Source organism: Haliaeetus leucocephalus, unplaced genomic scaffold (genome assembly GCF_000737465.1).
Source record: "Haliaeetus leucocephalus isolate CR32 unplaced genomic scaffold, Haliaeetus_leucocephalus-4.0 Scaffold395, whole genome shotgun sequence".
Classification (NCBI taxonomy): domain Eukaryota; kingdom Metazoa; phylum Chordata; class Aves; order Accipitriformes; family Accipitridae; genus Haliaeetus; species Haliaeetus leucocephalus.
In genome coordinates, this window is record NW_010972831.1 from 5,270,393 (window position 1) to 5,285,747 (window position 15,355).

Below are 15,355 nucleotides of genomic sequence, written 5' to 3' on the forward strand. Positions count from 1 at the left end.
AATGGTTGAAATGGTTGTCCGAAACTGGTTTTCACTCATCATTACCCATAAAGGCTGGACATCCTAAAGCATTTACCAAAACTAATACTGCAAATCTGATTAAATAATTGAAAATATCACTATGCTGTGTTATCCAGCAAATGTTAGTAACAATGTTTTGTTTCTATTATTACTTTTCATAGCCTAGCTTTCCTAGTTATATATGCAATAACAGGGCTTTGTTACATAGTAGATTAGATTTTACTGGAGAAATTCTGAATTAAAACGTTGAAGATTTGCAGTAGTGCAAGTGTCTTTGAAAAAGATCATCAGTACTAATTCAGATTGCCATTGCTTTTCATTATCTTAAATTTTTAGAAATTCCTTCAATACCTGTTTCAAAATGTTGGCTATATACTTCTTTTGAGGAGTATTTTGTCGAAGTTTAATAGTGAACAAGCATCAGCAAAGTTCTCTTTGGCTCTGCACGTTGCATTAAAACTGCTCTTTGGTAGAAAGTAAGAAGGTACTCTTTATTCCACTTCAGTTCCAACTAACAAGTTCCCTTTCCTTTGCTGGATTACAAGAACACATGTAAAAGCTTTTTTAGAAATGAACATAATAGATACTAGAGAAAGATTTCACAGGATGCAGCTGTATATATTAGGTATTCGTATGGTTCCTGTTGATATGTTACCTGATTCATGTTTTTTAAAAAAATAAATAATCAGTATAACACCTGTATAAGATAGCAACAGACCCTGAAGCTGTAGGAAGATTGCTCAAGGACACAGAGGAAGTTGGAAAGAAATAATTATTTGAACACAGAACTTCCTTGCCTTTGCCACAGAAACATCTTTCATGAGGGATGGACCATGTATATGTTTGTGTCTTTGCCTTCAAACATTAACTTTCATAGATTATTCCTGCTGTTTCTATTTCCTTTTCCCCTTAGCTAGTTCCCCTTCTTCAAAAGCTTTGTACCAGATCTGTTGGGAATTATAAAACAAGAGTTCTCAAGAAAATAGTGAACAGTGTGATTTTTTTTTTTTTTAATTTTATTATACAGTGTTGGCAATTGGAAATTTCACATTTAAAATAATTGAAATATTGTATCCAACAAGTCAAATACAGAAAACAGTTAATATTCTAAAAAGGAGCCAGCTAGTCAACGCAGAAACACATTAATGGAAAATACAGCTTTTAGTTACACTTAAAAAATTATATATTTAGAATAAAACTTGAACCTGGTCCAGTAAATCGTTTGACTTGTAACAGGAAAACGCTTTTACACAGTTTAACGCGCAGACAGTCTTTATTTAAAAAAGTGATCTGTCAGTGTTAGCACATGTATTTTTAGCAACACCCCCCCTAATGTTCCAGTTGAGGATCTAAAGTATATGCTTTACTAACTGTTGTAAGAATCACTTGTATTATCATCTCTGCCTTCTGTGCTAAGCTGGTTCTGAGCTTGGATGTTTCAAGGAGAGTTCCATCTATCCAGTTGTGTAGAGGTCATATACATATATTTGATTTCCTTTATATATTTTCAAATATTAAAGAAAGTTCCAAATCGAAGCATTAGCTTAACTCATAAAAGGTGCAGAATATTACAGGATGTAGAGCTTGATGATGCTCACAACAGAAGTTGAGTTTTAAGAAGTAAAGGATTTGGTACAGCAGTGTTGTAAATTGTAAGACTCCATTGTAACAGCAAATTAAAACTACAAAGGAAGCTTGAACTATGGGACCAGACCTGCAAGCATCTGTGTGTGTAATCGACATCACACAAATGTTTTAGTCCTACCAATTTCAGTTGAATGATCGATGGTTCCAGTTCTGCACATGTGAAAGTTACATTAATAAGTAATGACAGGAATAGCTCATTTGCATCTACTAGGTATGTTATGGCTGTTAATAAAAAACTAAAATAATTTTACTTCCAGTAAGTGTTTAGATCTTTGCAAAAAAAAGTTTTCTACTTTACACTAACAAATCACTTTTTCTAGTGAAACATTAAGTGAACAGTTGTAAACATTACACAAAACAGAAAAAACCCTACGTAATACAGTTTATACACATTACTCAACATTTTTCAGTTGTTGCTTTTTTTTTTTTTTAAACCATATTGATCCTGTCTTGTATAATGGTTCTAGTGTAAAGGCACAGGTTGGTTAGGAAAGAAAAGCCTGCATCTCTGTCTTTCTACTTTCGGTGATGATTTTCTTTTTACATGTTGTTTGTTATTCCTCACTTTTCTGACTCTTATATGAAAATTATCAATTTCAGCCATTCATTAACAGAAGTGTAAGACATTACTGAAAAGTACATTACTGTACAGAAGTGACTGAAATTTTACTTTAGAGGCATTCCTTCAACCTATTTTGTTAAATATTTGCAAGATTTAATTCCTTAGACACTGTGAGCACGCGCTCTCTCTCTTTTTCTCAGTGTACTTAATTCTACATTGCAATCTGTATTTTCCAAGATTAGTAATGGAACTTGCTAAGTTTATGTGCAGAATTTGGTTTTGAGTGCACGAAAATGTAACAACAGACAATTATTTTGGAAAACAATGCAATGTTCCATTGAAGTTTAGAAGGGTGAGGAATGTAAACAAGACTGCAGAAGTCTTTGAAATTTATTAAAATAACACAGTGATTGTTCTATCTGTTTGCATTTTCTTATACATCCTCAACATGTCTCTGTCTGTCCCTTCATGTACACTTTCCATTAAAAAAAAAATAAATTCAGGAATCAGTGGGACTCAGCTAAGTGAAGAATAATAAATTTGATCACTTGGTTTGTGCCAAAATACAAAACTAAGAAGTACAGCTCTGAATTAAATATAATCTACATGATTATTTCTTTCTTAATAAATAATAGAAAATAAAAGATGATAATAGAATTAGAATTCAATTTTTATTTTAAATGAAAAACAACAGTGGGGTGAGATTCAAACCCAATGTTTCTTTTGCTTTAAGGCAATCAAGTGCACTTACTTCAATGCTTGATAGTAATGAATTCAGTGCTATTGTGGAAATCAGACTTCACAAATTTCACATAGAAACCCATGAAATATGGCCATTTGCTAGTTCTGACACAGCATCAGATTCTTTTTATTTGTGTTCAGTAGCATTTCACTTTTTTTTTTTAACACAATAATGGGCTCTTAATAGTAATGGAAATATTAGAATCTAGTTCGTTCTGGCTTGTATTATCACTACATACAAGGGCCATCGGGCACATACATTTGTGTAAACAGAGATTTTTCTTTTTGGCCTTAAAAAACAAACAACAAACCCCCAAATCTACAGTTGTAATAGTTCAAATAATTTTGCAAAAATCCACCTAAAATTATCATTTAAGAAATACCAAAACCAAATTCTTAGCATTTTTTTTCCTGTTGTTAAACTATTAAATGATCATGAAGCCTTTGGAAGTTAGATCGATCTCTCTTGGAAAAAAAGTAATCTAAATTTTATGCAAGTCTTCCTGAAGATGACTCTAAATCTTGAAGATTAGCTCAGTATTAAAAAGTGTGCCGACAACTTACAATATGCAGGTACTACTAATACATATAGATTAAAAAGAAACTTTTTTCTTGTATACAATTCTTTTTAGATATGAAGCTTAACTTTAGGCCGTGGCTACTAGTAGGTGCTTTTTTGACTAATCAAAATAATTGTAACAAAATATCATTATTGATTTTAAAATTATTGGGTTCATAAAAGTTTTGACATCTAATAATATATAAAAAGTGAATTGAAGCTTTTAGAAGACTTACGATTTTGAGACACAAAAGAAACTGGGAGGTAGACAGATGTTTTGAGGATAAACAGATTTTTTTTTTTTGTCTAAGGCATTATGCCACTACATGTTTAGAGCAGTATAAAGGCTGCTGATTGATCTTATTTCAATTCCAGAGTGTTTGCTGCTCATACTTACGGAAGACTATCAATGCACTTTCGGTCTTTGTGAATCTGACCTTCTCTTCCCCATCTCCTTTTTTCTCTTTAGCAATACAGCTAAATGGAAGTGCTATAATAATTTCTGCCCATTGCCTGTAGACAGGAATGTTCTGTTCTGAAACAGTAATAAAATACTATAAAATAGTAGGTATTGGAGTTGGAGATATGTGCTCTTTTGGTGCATATTTTGCAAAGAATGGTAAAAAGACAGACAACATGACCCCAACAATTGCCAGCATATAACCCCATCCAATCTGGCAGTCTCCTGCATAGTAGATGTCTGAATTCTCACAGAATCTCTTCACAGTAGCAGAGTTGAAACCAAAAGGATAAACCAAAAGCCCAGAAGCCATTATGAACACTAGAGAGGAGAAAAAGAAACACAATTATTATCGAACACTTAATTCCTTTGAAAAAAATTCCTTCTTTTAGAAAGCAATGGAAAAAGTCATAGCTTAAAACTTATGATTGTCAGATTATCTTCCTTTTCATAATTACCTCTTATGGACAGCAGTGTCATAACATGGTAGCAAGTTGGCATTGGGATTTTTTTCATGAGAGCTCTTGCCCATTATGTCACTTCAGAAACGTTGTAATCCAAATTATGTAGCCATTTAAAAAGTAAGATGATTCAGACACAATGGAATCCAGAGGAGAAGAATTCCTAAGTTTGCAGATTCCAAACCAACTTGATTTTCTTCTCAATAGCATTTTTGTACTTGAGACAAAAAATTACTGTGTTCTGCCAAATAAAAACCTTCAATGAAAGAGTGTAAATGTAGTTTTTTAGATTCTGCTGATTAGGTTCTGATAATGTAAGCACTTTCTCATTATTCTTATTATTACAAACCCAAATTTTTAAAAAAAATCCTTCATTTGACCCAAAGATTATGAGATGAAAAACAACACAATCTGTCTTCTTTTTATTTAGCTTTTAGCATTGGAGTCTTTGAGAATATTTTTTTTAATTCTCCCTGTAAACTTAAGGATTAGAAAAATTTTCAACCTAAGGTTGAGACCTAAATTAGTAAGACCTGAAGTTCCCATAGTACCTAATATTGACAGCTTGGGCTCTAAAACCACAAAACAAATATAACAGGATGTGTTGTAGAAATCTAAAGGTTCAGTATGTAAAGGCACAGAGTTAAAGTAGCAGGCAATCTCTCCCAGTGAGTTGTCTTTTACTCCTTCTACTCCAAATACACTAGCAGATTAATCCAGCGCATAATGAAGAAATATGTCTAAAATACAAGCAAAGCTTAAGCCACCTCTTGATGGTGGAAAGCCAGACTTGCCTCCTGCAATTATGCTGTCTGTATTATCTGTTAGCTTTTAATAGAACTTCACAGATTTTACAGTCTTTAATGAATACATGTTATATTTAAATATCGTGGCTTATGCAATTAATTTAATGAACAGCAGAACCACTTTTCCAGCTTTGAAAATAAGACTGCCCAAGGTATAAATCATGACTATGATAAAGATGCATTAAAATACTCCAGGTACAGTTCTCGGATACTGTTTCTGCCCACCTTGGAAGCCAAGAGAGGCTGAGCTAGGCTGATGCGAAGGGTTATGCCCTCCCAGCCATCGTGTATACCCCTTTTTTGAGAGAACATCAAGAAACCATTTTTCTAGCCTTTCTGCTAATGAAAAACTACTGTATTAAAATCTATGCTGTATTTTAAAAGACTTTATTTTAAGTACCAAAAAGATAGCACAAAGCAGTCCCTTTTCCTACCTTCTCATTCTTCCAGGATAGTGTTTTGTTCAAATTCAGAGGGTGGATTGTTAGTGACTCAAGAATAGTGGTAATCAGCATTAACTGTTATGTTTGAGGTGATAGATAATTCATAACCAGCAAACATTGAATGAAACATTAAGATTATAAAACAAACACTACGTGCCATTCTCTGTATTTGTAATTGCCTTTCAGGTAGGGCATGTGCATATTACTCCAATTATAATATTGCAGAGGCTTAATCTTAAAAGTATCCAGTAAAAAAGGGCAGTCACTCATTAATCTTATTTAATTAAAAAAAACTTTAATAAGCTTGAGGGCTAGATGAAATCAAAAAGTTGAACACAGCCTGTGAAGTCCCTGAATAATTTGAATTGAAACTTTCCTTCTAGTCTAAATGGAACCGCTGAGTTAATCCCTTGTAAAAAACAATAAAAAACCAAGAAAATGGAAATTAAAAGGAGAGAAACTGGAACAGAAGCAATCTTGCCAGCCTGTTTCCCTCTAGGGTAACTGATGTATGGGTACAAAGATAAACTGCCTGCCAGTAGGCGGAGCTTTCTGAGAGCAAGGTGCTTTTAACTGCCCTTGCTCCCACAACCACTCTCCTTTCCTTTCAGCCTTTATGAATGATAAGTTTTCAGTGGTTCCCAAGGAAAGGACACTGTGGCCTTCTTCCCTTCTTCCCAGGCTCAAGGTGTGCAAAGGTGATGCTGCAGGAGCCAGTTAAGGGAAAGGTCCTCCCCAGCACAGGCAACATCCTGAGCGTGTCTCGCCCTCCCTGATATTCAACTGGCTGCACCTGCTGTGGGTGCCCAGGGCAGGAGGGAGCTCACAAAGCTCAGCACTGAGTTCTTAGCAGCTGTGCTTGTGCATTTAGGCTCCAACATTAAACAAATATACAGAAGCTGAAGCTAGTTACAAAGAAGTAAGTTGTGTTTATGCAGATCTCCCTTAACTACACACATATGACACCACTACAAACAATACAAAATGAAAATACAATAAAAATGAAGTTAAACTAGACACACACACGTACATCTCATCTAGCAAAGGTCTCTGAGCTTTCCCAAAAGAAGAGAAAGAGCCAAGGGCCAGCACGCTTCCCTTGTTCAGTAGCATAGCCTGAAAGTTGTGTGACTCTCTTGCATGCCCAGGAAAATTCCCTGAGCACTACTTCTGTAGGCAGAAACAGGGGAAGCAACCTTGGAGAACAACCAGAAAAAAAGGTGACTTTTCCTACTGCTGTGGTAAACTTTGAGAGTGTTAAACTGCTAAGCTGATGATCAACAAACTATATCATGTTAATCCATAGATGCATGTAGGTTGTAGTGTTCACTCGTGGGCTAATACAGCTAGGAAGTGGAACAATGTGCTACCTAAGAGACTGGGATGTAAAGTGGATACACAGCATAGCCCCAGTCAAAACCCAGGCTGCTCGACTGCATGAAGAATCTTGAAATAGCGCCATGGTACAAAACCTTCTGTAAAATGTTGGGCTCATTTGCAAAGGAAAGCAAACCAGTTTTAAGACAAACAGCAATTGCTGTAAGCAAGATGCAGGTCTAAAATTAAAATTTCAGTTTCCTCATCTTTTCAAAGCCAAAATAGTCCATGCATCTCATTTGGTGAAAGAAAACATTATGCAGAATTGGAAGCAATCTTTTTATCATAAAATCCCTTTAAACTTTGCTCACTGTTAGAATTTGCTGGTTTTCTAACACTATCTTCATGTATCTGTCCATATATATGGGGTTTTTTTGATTGGGTTACACAGAATTATTTTGAAGGATGTGCTTTACATTGACACTAGTGTTTTGATTACCGCTTGGTGCTGATGTTGTATGGTGTGATTTAATGGAAGAAGCTTTTTTTTTTGAAGGCTAGAAATAACCTGTCACAGTCGAATGTAATGTGTTCACATATCAAACAGGCTGAAAAGTTACCCATGGTTTCATATCCTCAGGCATGTCATAGAATGACCTCATTATTCTCATTTAGGTGCCCTCTTTCTTACAAAAGCTCAAAATATTGAATAGCCTGTTATTATCAGTAGAAGCCAAGCTTTCAGACATGGTGCTAATGACTGCTTAATAGTGCTGTCTATCAGCAGTGCAGTTAGCTGGGAGAGCACACAAAGAAACAGTGGGGCTCCATTTAGGCTCCTCATATAACACTTATGCCTCTGCGCAGTTTTCCAACAATAAACATCACTTTAAAATGTGTCAGAATACAGTAGTGAGTGCACCTCACCATTATGTGTAGTGTAATCCTACTGTCATACAAGATGATGGGAAGGCTACACAATGTATTTGTGTCTGTTCTATAGCATGAAGCATATTGAGTATAGAGGGGACTTGCTGGTAAAATGGGTCGTTGGAGTTCTTTTTGTAACATGGCTTGGCTGATCATTTGATACATCTCCCATCAGCTATTGGGTCTTGTTAAAAACACGCCTTTTTTTTGCTTTAATATCTGACACATGGTGTTTGTTATTGCTAGGTCCTTACCACCTGGGTTCTCACCAGTAAGTCACAGCTACTACTGACTGCAAGGAGGTTTAAAGTCAAGTCTGTGCACATTGGTTCAACTGTAAGTCACTTTTTATTTCTACTTTCTAATCTTCTGCCCTCCCAAACAGTTACAGTCTCACCCTGTTCTCTCTCATCCTCTTTACTTCACTGGTGTCCTACAGCCAGACAGTAAATGGCAGTTTCTCCTCTGAAGGGTTTGCTAGCCAAGGCAGGACCCCTGCACTGTGCTCTTGCTCCCTGTGCAGGCCCAAGGCTTAAAAAATATGGTTTACCTATTTTTTTCAAAAAAAGTAGTTTCCTGAATTTGTCGATTTCTAAATAAAATAACTTTTATTAACAGGAATAAGATACTATTAGAATGGAGGACACTTCTTTTTAGGGAAAACAGGGCATTATCTAGAAAAAGTCATAAATTGTTGGTGATAATGCTGAATCAATGACACTTCTACTCAGGGAAAATAGTATTTTCTGCTATTTTAAAATCTAATAAACTATAACTCCTTTTCATTGCAATGGTGCATTCATTTCATTAAGCTCCTGAAATACGCTTTAATTATTTAAATCTATCACAATACCATTTTCAAGTTTATTTTAAACCAGACAAACCAAAGTAATGCAGTTCTTTAGAGTGTGTGTAGAGGGCACCAATGTACAACTCTCTTAAATACCATACACAAAAAATGGCTATTTCCATTTCCACTTCTTTTGGCAAGACTGGTGGAGTTTTCAAAATGTGAAACACAATAATTGAATAGTTTTCTCTATTGTGAAGCAGGAACGTGAAAACTTGGCTAAGCTTATGTGTATCCTTCCATACTAATGCTGAAATGGATAGAAATCCAGAGGTGGACCACAAACATAGAGATCAGAAAAAGCTATTTTATTTTACTGTATTTGTTAATATGTTTAGATGATGTGTAGTAGTAATACTGATCACCAGTAATAAAATATGCTGTGTGCATGAATTATCTTCCTGAAATTACCTGCTGTAAGAAGATTAGTTTTTCTTAGAAGTTTAATGTGCTTATGTTAGGAGTATATTATATTCCTGATACTTGTGACAATGACGGATTAATTGCAAGATTGTGGGACATACCAGACAATCATTAGAATTAAGGCTGAATCGTACGTGAGCAAGAGCAGTATTCCAACCCTATTACAGATTATCACAGTCTTATCCCTTCTTGGAACATTTTTATTGATGGAGCTTAATCTACCAAAGCAGTTTTCACTCATCAAGAAGTTTCCTCTCATATAATCCATTACCTCCCTTCTTAAAGCTGGCAGTTGTTCTTATGCACAATCAGTTGACTTTGAAAAACACATTTCCTCTCAGGTTTACACATTTTATTAATCTAATAATTTTATTAGCTCCTCTTAAGCTTTTCTTTATGTGATTTTACTTACTTTACTTACATCATTTCAAATGAGAAAGTGGATGCTGATCCAAAGCCACAGATATCCTAACACAAAGCCAGAAATACAGCTAACATTTGAGCAGCAATGAGAAAACCTTTCAACCAGTAATGGAGCCAGACATCTTCAAAAACATCATCTCTTGTCCTACTGCACTGGCTAGCCTACACTCAATACTTTCCAGCACTCTTCCCAAGCAAATATTTTTGTAGCATGGCTGAAGGGTTACTACATTTAGGATATTTTGGACATAGGTGGTGCCGGTTCCCTTGTACAAAAAGGAGCTACCTATATGTCGCTTCCAACAACTGGAAACCTAAAGACAATGCTAAATAAGATCCAAGGTCACAGCTATTGTTGGTAATAGCTGTGCATGAGAGTACAAACAGAAATAAGATGGAATTTTGGGCTATCCAAAAATTAGTGATTTCCTTTTGGCTACTTCAGAAAAGGAGGAATTACCTAGAGTAATTTTGGTGAGAGCTGAAATACACCTAAAATCAGTGGGCATGCCAATTAAGTATAAAAAAAAATAAACAGGAAAGGGACCTGTCAAAGATAAAACAAACCAGACAAAATCCTACTGTTATGGAAGCAAAACTTCTGAGGGGCAAGGCAAACAGGGACCACTGTTAAATGCCATTCTACCCTGCTGAACTCCTGGCAGGTGCACGTCAGGTACCTATAGTTCAAATTCTTGAAAGCAGCCCTAGCAATTATCCCCTCCAAGGAAAGCAAAATGGAGAGCAGGGAAGAAGGATAATAACGCCCATATATTTGGTATCAAAATGTAGTGCTCTTCCTTTGTAACTGAACAAAGAGCTGCAACTCATAATAATGATACAGCCATTTCTAACATACCACAGTTTAGCTCTTCTCCTTTGTAAAGAATTATTCCATTGGCTTCATTTCAGTCAAACATGTTGTGATTTGAAGAGCATGTATCAGTGCTGGACTGTTGCCAAGTAAGTAGATTATACCAGTTCCTTTTCTAGCTTTTCTAAATGGTGCAACTCACAAGTTAGCACTTAGCAGCTATAATAGAAATGTGGTTATAACGAAAGCTATGTAGCTTGTCAATCCCCTTTGTTAGCTAACAAAGGAAATGTATTAGTTTGTACAATGTCTTCAAACTCTGTGTTTAAATAAATGCTGAGTACGTGACTACAGCTCACAAGCTAAGGAACTGCATCAGATATAGTAACTTACAGTATTTTAATATATATGTATATATATGCAAAATTACTGGGAAATATATGTATATAAAAAGTTGGACAATGTTTTTCATTTCAGTTTATTTGGATTTAGCTGAGGTAGAATAGGACAGGTTATTTTAAATAAAACTAGCACTGAAATAAGAGTGCCTGTGCACCTTTTTTGCACACATCTTTTTAATACCACTTAAATACCCCATTCAAGTTCTGTTGGCACAACTTCCTCATTCAGATGGGCCCTTATTGCACAAATAGCCTGTTTCAGAAATGTCTAACAATTGTACAAATAGATGAAGCTACTTCACTTATTAACTGAAGGGAGTGGGATCTAACTATCCAGACTTTGGAAAAGAAATTCTCTGAAGGCAGCATAGAGGTAGTTGGGCCTGGTAATTGCTGCATTAGCTGCAAGTTTATTAAGGGCTACAAAAGGAAATGCCATCTCGGTGACCTTTGAGGTTGCATTTCACAGCATGTTTTCTACATGAGAACAAATGATGAAACTTCACTGTTTCTGCCAAGTGAGTGGTAGCTATGGTGAAGATTTATAGAGGTAATCTGGTAATCTATGGGCCTAATCATGCAGTTATAGAGTTGCGTGTCATTTACTCAAAAAGGCTGAAATGATCTAGCACTGTGTGGACTATGGTGAAGGAGTGCATTTTGTCATCTGCAAGGTTAGAAGATATACAGCATATTTAGCAGACTGTAAAAGGGAGAGACAAGAGCTAATGTTTCTCAAAATAGCAGACTGTTACACAAAATTTTACAAGACTCAGAGAGCTAAGAGATGGGGACTGTCAGATGCACTCCAGTTTGGAAGCCATTATGATTTTCCTTTTTTTGTATTGCTTCAATAATTATATAGATTTTCTATTTAATTTTTTTAAATTATTTAAGTCATGCTCAGTTCATCTCTTTCAAAACAGCAAACACAGAAGCAGACTAATAATTTAATATTGACATATTTAAGTGTTGGGTTGTTCAGATGAGAGCAGCATGTTCAGAATGTATTGTGCCTGTAATGCACCTGTATTCCCTTATCCCTGTGTTACATTTTATTCAACAGTTAAGAAGTACTAATAAGAAGTGCATATTTCAGTTGTTCTATTTTAGATAAACATAACATGATACACATTTTCTAAGCCATGCACGTATTGGTTAACTGCTCAACTCCATTTCTACAAATAGAAATAAAGGTGGCAAATGCTTTGTTTCTTAATTAACCTATCCATGCCAAAACCAGTATGTTCTCCAGCACAAGCAGGGAATGAAATTGATGACTGAAAATTTAAATTAATACTTCTTCTTGTGATCTTTTGGCTAAGAACAAGTGCAGCTTCAACTCACCATCTGATGCATTCCCTAGCAAGGAACAGTATCAGCCTGGGTCCATATGCAGCTGAAAGTAGTGAGGGAGCGGACATGCTTCCTTGCAGCATATTGTCTCTCCTTTGGAGCCAGCTCAGCTGGGAAGGGGAGATGCTGCCCAGCCTACAGCAGGTCTTGGCTCCTGCTCTGGCTGTCAATTCCAAGTTCTTAAATAGCTATTTAGAGCAGGGGCTGAGGTCCAAAAGATGGGCAGTGATGTGTAGATCACCTGAAATGTCATGATTCGACATGACACATTTGCTCCCTTCTCTTCCCCACCTGCTCACCTCACAGGTCTGTTTTAAATCAATCTTTTCACCTCTCCCAAGACTCACAATTTAAGCAGAGCAGACACTCATGAAAACAGATTTATAATGAAGCTGGTGGCCATTAAATACTAGCCTTACATCAGAGGTGACCTTATTGTAAAGCGTTGTACAGTGAATTTATTTTGACTTTGCACATTCTATACCTTGTCTCCCACATCACAGAGACGCACGATGTGGCAGCTGAGTAGTGGTGGCAAAAGGCCTGATGCCTGAGAATAATGCCCACGTCTCACTTTGTTAGAGTTGCACTTCGCATCCCAGCAGTCTTCAAGCCTCAGGGATATCGCATTCATTACCTCTTTCAGAGACATGTATTTTACATAAATGGCTGAAAGGTGATTAGAATCCCTGACAGAACAGCATTTTATCTGGAATGCAACCATGAAAAATATGTGCCTAAAACAAAAAAGGCATCCTACATCCTTCTCCTAATTGATTTAAGCTACAAAGACCAGCTTCTGTTTTCCCAGGGCACAGGAACTACCAGGAAGACACAAATTGCATGTTTTCATATCTCCTAATAAAAACTCCTTGACAGGGGGTTGAAACCAGAGTTTTCTGTTCCTCAGATGTCCTAGTCCTGTGAATGTCATCACTCAGCAGAAGCACACATACTGCCACCTGATCATAAAAAACAGTTCTGTAACAACCCTCATTTCACGCTGCTGATTCCAGCCCACCATAAATCAGCAACACCACAAGTAACGTTGGAAATAATTGTGTGTTCCCGAGCTCCCCTCTTTTTACGGCCCAGGTGCCATACAGCTGTAGCCATATGGTAGACTACGTCCTACTGAAGTAGGTTGTCACAGCACCTCCAGCAGTAATACTACCTGAGTGTTTGGAAGCTTTTTAATGCTGCAAACTGGAAAAATGCAGCTTGTACTCATGCAGTGGTTTTCCTAACCTTTAAAAACGTTATAAAAGGAATCAGCTCTGGCTTAAACCAGATGCTCTTCAGATAGGGAATGGGATAGCAACTGCTAATTCACTGAAAGCTGCCTGGAAATGCAGCAGGTGATCCCAGGGCTGATCCTCAGACAAGTCTGCCGACATGCTGCTCTCTGACCTGTCTTCCCTTGGTCACTACACCGTCTTTCTACCATCTAGCTTTTTTTTTTCCTGAGCAGAGATTGCTCATACTGATTGCTCTCTGTGCAAATGAGTTAGTGCAGCACAGCTAACATTTTGACTTCAGCCATGTTTGACCTCTGTGTTCCTTAGCCAAGTCTTACACAGCAACTTTCAGGAATGTGTCCTGTTAGACCATGTGGTCAAAACAGTACCAGGCTGGGCTGTGCTGGTCAAGCCACACACTCAATTAGCAGCAGACAGGTCTACTTTCAAGAGCCACCAGCCATGTCTCACACAAGAGGTTGATTTAGTCCAAGGCTGCAGGAAGAAAAGAGCCAAAACTCACCTGGCATCTTATGGCTGAGCACACCGTCAGCCTGCCAGCAGGAAGGACCAGGCGTGTTCCTCACCTCCCGCTGCAGACACTGTTTATAGGTCCCTGAGCAAGTCATTGCTTGCAATGACCCCTGTCAACTGCAACAGTTTGCCATTCTAGTGCACTTCAAAAGGCAGGTTTTGGCTCATGTCCCTTCTCCGCTGCATGGGGCAAGAAACTCATCATTGACTGATACGTGCTTCAGCTCCCAACTCGTAAACATACAAATTTAACTTCAGGCCATAGTAAACCAAAAGAAGTAATTGAGTTCTGAGGCAGAGCTACTTGTGTTAGAAAAATAACGTAGCAATCTGGAGTAGTGATAGAAATACCCCAAATTACTAGCTAAATAGAAGCGATTTGGGCTATCTGATCATTTTTATCAGGTTGGCCCAGCTGCACAATTTCCCGTCTCCAATTATACCAAAAGACCCACACTTCCTCCTTCATTAATGCATTTGAAGGATTTAATGAGTTACTTCATCAGGTTAATAAATCTCTTCAATAACTTTATTACACTTTGATACAATTATTCAAGTGGTGCAGCTAACAAATGATCATCATTTATATTTCTTGACAGAATAACTTAGTTAATATATTTGGACCGTGAAATACAAAATCCATAAAAAAACTATGGGGACAATTGAATGTCTTTGTGGGGGAGGGTTTTTTTCTATCGCCAGTTAAGGTAGCATTGGAAACCCTCTGTCTCTTGTGCAAGTAACTTCAGGCAAGTGCTAAGGAGAACTGCACCAATGTTCTGTTTCCCACCGAGTGCTTAGGAAGGAGGCGAGCTGCTGCAGGATGTGTAATGACTGCCTATAGGGGGATGTCTTAAAATGCATCAGAAGGGACATAACCCATATTTATTTGTTTCAGCACTTTATCAGGTTTAAAATCCAGCTTCATAAAGGCTGTTCCATTTCTTGAGGTTAAGATCTTTGGCTAATTTTGACAAGGTGCAGTGACACCATCAGAAAATAACATTATATTCTGGAAATTATTTTAAAACTAAATTGAATTGGTTGCCATGCCATTTGTTTTTCCTGTGGCATCATAGTAAATGACATCATCAACAGAATAACCTTAGGGGCAAGGGCGTTTTCAGAATCTTAACCTTCGAATGGCCAGCAGTATTACAGCTTCCTATTACCAGAGTAATAATATTTATGGTAGGTAGACTGCAAGAATGGAACCGTACCATTTATTTACTTATACTTGATAGCCACCTCTAGCAAGAACAAATTTCCCATTAATCACCATCTTATCTCTGTAAGAAACAGTTACTCTCAAGGACATCTGTATTATTCCCTTTGTTTTATTAATACAGAGAATAGTGCTGCTATGGAT

General features: G+C 36.9%; 1 protein-coding gene across 1 annotated transcript in view; it reads right to left on the reverse strand.

Moving 5' to 3' along the window:
* Window positions 1-3,707: 3,707 nt before the first annotated feature.
* Window positions 3,708-15,355, reverse strand: part of TMEM211 (transmembrane protein 211) — a 63,288-nt gene continuing 51,640 nt past the window's right edge. The window contains exon 3 of the mRNA XM_010573729.1: window positions 3,708-4,311. Coding sequence (XP_010572031.1) covers window positions 4,085-4,311 — 227 coding nt within the window. The 3' untranslated portion in view covers window positions 3,708-4,084. The remainder of the gene's footprint in view (window positions 4,312-15,355) is intronic.